This window comes from Protomyctophum parallelum, assembly GCF_964188405.1.
Source record: "Protomyctophum parallelum genome assembly, chromosome: 2".
In the NCBI taxonomy this organism is placed as follows: Eukaryota; Metazoa; Chordata; class Actinopteri; order Myctophiformes; family Myctophidae; genus Protomyctophum; species Protomyctophum parallelum.
In genome coordinates this window covers 59,104,630-59,109,629 of record NC_139699.1, presented here as the reverse complement: position 1 = coordinate 59,109,629, position 5,000 = coordinate 59,104,630, and the positions used below count along the sequence as shown (strand labels likewise).

At 46.8% G+C, this 5,000-nt stretch overlaps 1 protein-coding gene across 3 annotated transcripts in view; it reads left to right on the top strand.

Moving 5' to 3' along the window:
- itsn2b (intersectin 2b) overlaps positions 1-5,000 on the top strand; it is a 51,551-nt gene that overhangs the window by 21,198 nt on the left and 25,353 nt on the right. For all 3 annotated transcript variants that reach the window (XM_083760050.1, XM_083760048.1, XM_083760049.1), the window contains 4 exons: positions 1,296-1,435; positions 1,603-1,784; positions 2,997-3,805; positions 4,713-4,837. In XM_083760050.1, coding sequence (XP_083616176.1) covers positions 1,296-1,435; positions 1,603-1,784; positions 2,997-3,805; positions 4,713-4,837 — 1,256 coding nt within the window. The remainder of the gene's footprint in view (positions 1-1,295; positions 1,436-1,602; positions 1,785-2,996; positions 3,806-4,712; positions 4,838-5,000) is intronic.

Here is a 5,000-nt window from a genome sequence, read left to right as displayed (position 1 = left end):
CGAACCCATTCTGACCTGAGATCAGATTCTAAAAATGTCAGTCGTTCTTCGATTTTTCAAAAATAGCAGACCTACAAGCTCGTATCGCGCCACTCGGTGGCGCGATATGAGCTTGTAGATCTGCTATTTTTCAATAGCTAAAGCACGACATGATGCCAACACCAAAATTGGTGCCCGGTCAGAATGGGTTAAAGACCTTATAAGCGTCGTACGAAGCTCAAACTCAAGTTATGACAAATCATGACAACAAACACAACATTTTGGACCAGACAAATAATTACAAAGAAGAAAAACAACACAAAAAAGTATTGTAACCTGCCGTTTGTTCAACTCGAGTTGGCTTTGTATGAGGCTTAAACGGTCTTTAAATAAATACTTTTTTGACATGTCTATGAGGAAAATGAACGGGGAATCATTTCCTGGGCCCTGGTAGGGGGCGGGGCTGCGACGCTCTATAATGCTCTGCATTAGTGGCTGAGTGCATACGGCAATGTCATTTAATTATTGTTAAATTAAATAAAACTGTCCCTGCTCCGTTTTGTTATCGGGCCACGATAAAGAAGGAAAAGTACTATATCAAGGGAACCATCGTCTTATCTTATGCCATATCTTGGCGAGACTGACCCAAACGAGGCGCTCTGTTAACGCCACAAACGCCCAGGGGTATTTAGGACCATGAAATCAGACACACCTGGCGCTATACCGTAGACAAAACACCCCCAAGGCGATCGACAACAACGGGAGGTATGAGTAATTCAAACGCGACTAGCGACGTCCAAAACATAATCTTTGCTTAGAGTTATTCACGTTTTAAGATTTTCGGTCTCATCCACTATTAACCCATGCTGACCTGAGAACAGATTCATACGAGGTTTCCACTGGACACACACTGGGTCTGATTAACCCATTCTGACCTGAGATCAGATTCTAAAAAATCGAGTCGTCATTTTTCAAAAATAGCAGACCTACAAGCTCGTAGCGCGCCACTCGGTGGCGCGCTATGAGCTTGTAGATCTGCTATTTTTCAATAGCTAAAGCACAACATGATGCTAACACCAAAAGGGGTTCCCGTATAGAATGGGTTAAAATGGGGGCGAACATTTTGGATGACGTCCCAACCGGAAATTACATTGAATGTTTGCCCAACAGACGCTCCCAGCCTGTGGAGCGGCGGTGCGATCGGTTTTGATATGAATAAATCTCCGTCCTGAGCGCTGGGCGTTACTATTTCATAGGACGGAGAACTCCGTTTATGCCGCTCGGGGTGTTAACTTTGTGTGTTTTTATTTGATCAGGGTCCAGTGCGTCCTCCGTGAAGACGAGCGTTACAGAGAAGAACGGAGCGTGTCGTAGACTAAGGGAACAGCTGGAAGGGCTGGAGAGGCAGACGGCAGTAAAACTGCTACAGGTGGAGCAGAATAATAAAGACATGCAGGTAAACAAACGCAACCAGTTATTTTACTGTTTTCTTTGGTATTCTAGGCACATTTCCAGTTTCCAAAAAAATATCATCTGAGACACGGTGTGGATTCTTCAGCCATGTCTGTACTGTAACATGAGCTCTTTTCCTCTGCTTGTCCTCTTCATGTTTGGTCCTGCCAGGAACTAAAGGAGAGTCAGAGAAAGCAACAGGCGGTGCTGGACAACCTACGGCACGCCAAGGAGGAGAAGCGACGCGAGCTGGAGAGGAGGAGGGAGCGGGAGGAAGAGGCTCAGAGGAGGGAGGAAGAGAGGAGGAGGGAGGAGGACGAGAGGAAGCGTCAGGAGGAAGAGGAGGCTCAGAGGTAGTGGTTTTACCCGTTTTGGGGGCGGGAACCTCTTTTGGTGTTTTTAAGCATTATGTTATACTTGAGCTATTGAAAAATAGCAGATCTATGCTACGAGCTTGTGCCGTAGGTCTGCTGTTTTTGAAAAATCGTGAAAATGTGGCACAAATCTTTGAATATATCACGGCGAACGTTTTAACTCAAATCTTTGCTTCTGTGGGGGTCCCTGGAACAACATATTTTCAGATGGGCGTTGGCAGCCAAATACAGATAATTCTGGGGGTCCTTGACATGAAAAAGGTTGAACACCAGAAATGGGGGGTCCCTGGTACAATTTTATTTTGAGAACTACAGATTTAGAACTTAGAAGGCATTTGTAGAATCAGCCTCAGGATCTTAATGGGTCAAGAAGTCCAGTCTTTGTGATCTGAATTTCTATGATCATCACAAATGATTCCATTGGCAAAGCGTAACGATGGGGGTTTATGCAACGTGAAGCACAACATATGAACGGATGAATTAGTCCAAACTAAAGGCTTCACTAAGTCACTAAGAGAACGACTAGTGCTTCATGCTCGCAAGGCTGTTCTTACATTCCACTCCACCTCTCAAAGACATTCCCTACTGCTCCACTCACAGCGTCTCTGCTCGCCTAGCTTCCCCCCCAGCTCCACTCCCTGCTCAAAAGACATTCTCTGTTGTATTCTGCTGAAACCACACGGCCATATGAAGGCTCGTTTCAGAAACCAACTGGAGCACAATACGCTCTTGCGACACAAACATGTACCCTATAATTATATTTTTTTAGTGCCATGGACACAATGGCAATGCTGTCCCAAAGCGCACACACCATCCAAGTTTTAAAATCCTAGCCATTATGATTTATCTCAGTGAGCTCAGTGAAATGTTTGTTCAGCTCAACTCGGCCTTGACCTTTCCATCTTTTCATGCCTACGATGTTTTTACCATCCAGCTCTCATTGTGTCTGAACACACAGTAACCGCTGGCAAACTTGATGAAGTAAACAACAGTCAACTTTACTTCAGCTTCTGAACTTTTAATCAAGTCTGTGTTACTTTGTGTGCAACAAATTCACGGGACCGCGCTCACGTTAATACGCTGTCGCTTGCTCCGCGCAAAAACGCAGGTCTCACTGAAAATGAACAATAAGCGCGTTATATCGCTTCACGTTTTGAAAGTCTGTTTTTTTGTTATTGTTTTTTTTTTCAGGCGTATCAAGCTGGAAAAGGACAGACTGTTGCAGGAGAAGGTCAGGAAGGAGGAAGAGGAGAAGGAGAGACAGAGGAGGGAGGAAGAGGAGAGGGAGAGAAAGAGGAGGGAGGAAGAGGCGAGGGAGAGGAGGCTGCAGGAGGACAGGGAGAGGAGGCTGCAGGAGGACAGGGAGCGCAGGGTGAGAGAGGACGAGGAGAAGAGGAGGAGAGAGCTGGAGGAGGAAGCCAAGAGACAGGAGGAGAGGAGGAAACTGGACGAGGACAGGAGGAAACTAGACGACGAGCGGAGAAAAATGGAGGAGGAGAGGAAGAAAGAGGAGAAGCGGAGGCTAGAGGAAGAGCAGCAGCACAGGCGCGACGAAGAGAGGAAGAGGCTGGAGGAGGAGAAGAGGGAGGAGGAGCGAAGGAGGGAGAGGGAGGAGGAGGAGAGGAGGAGAGAGAGGGCGGCCACGGCGGCTGTCAGAGACGCAGAGGAGACGCGGCAAAGAGAGGAAGAAGAGAGGAGGAGGAAGCAGCGAGAGGAGGAGGAGGAGGACAAGAGAAAGCGAGAGGAAGAGGAGAGGAGGAGGGGGGCCGAGGAGGACAGGAAGAAGAAAGAGGGGGAGAGGAGGGCAGAGGAGGAGAGGAGGAGGCAGGAGGAGGAAAGAAAGAGAAAAGAGGAGGAGAGGAGGGCAGCGGAGGAGGAGGAGGAGGAGAAGAAGAGGAGAAAGGAGGAGGCGTCTCGCCCTCAGCAACACGTCGGTGGAGGAAAGTCTGACATTACAGAGAAACTGTCTGCTCTCCTGAGAGGACTGGAGGAGAGACGAGGTATAAATATATTAAAATACTGTATATACATTACACACACTATCCTGAGAGGACTGTCAGTAGCCCTAGGGCTCATAGAGCTTGCACCCTCTCAGTCTCACATACTGTATATTGGGGGCGGCTGTGGCTCAGGAGGTAGAGCAGGTCGTCCAATTGATCCATGGGTCGGCGGTTCGAATCCCGGCTCCTCCTCCTCCTCCTGTCCAGTGTCCACATGTCGAAGTGTCCTTGGGCAAGACACTGAACCTACATTGGTGTGTGAATGTGGGAAGTGAGGACGCTGGTGTCGGCTGTTCGCCGCTTCACCTCCCAATGTATGAATGAATGGACCATTGTAAAGCACTTTGAGTAAGCCCGTAGTCACGTGCATAGAAAAGCGCTATGAAAATGCAATCCATTATTATTATTATTATTATTACTATATATATTTATATTTTTGAGGGGCACTCCTATATACAGGGTTAATGTTTATTTTTCCTTAAACCAAAATGCCATTGACAATGGACAGAGTTTAATGTTTGTTTTGTCACTAACACAATCATTAAATGCCATTAACAATGAACAGAGTTTAATATAAACTTTATTACAGGCTCGTGGCCCACAAGGTAAGACAGTACATCACATATACGAGAATACAAAAAAAAAATACAAAAAAATACAGTACATTTACCCAGCCCCCCAGGTTACTACTCTAGGCGAGGCACTCATGCCAGTGTCCTCTTGATGGTAGAAGTGTACCTTACACCTAATGTTTGTTTTTGTCCTCGATGTTAATGTATGTAGATTAAAAGAGCGCCCCTCACGGGTGTGATTTTTATCATTCATATAATGTTTCACACTCTAATGTTTCACCACATGCACACTGTGTTGGTTTTGTTTAGATAATAACTTCTCATTTTGTCTTCAGGCGGTCTCCAGCCCAGGGCCACCGAGCACAGGAAGTCGGCCTCCCTCACTTCCTTCAAAGCTCTGTACCCGTTCAGCGCACGCAACCAGGAGGAACTCAGCTTCAACGCCGAGGACGTCATAGAGGTGGGACTGAACACCAGCGACAGTTTTATCACCTCACAAGTCGGCATAAAAGAAAGCGCGATGCTCTGATGCGTTTGTGTTGATGTACAGTACATGCCTGAATACTAGGGGTGTAGCGATACATTTTAACCCATTCTGACCGGGCACCCATTTTGGTGTCAGC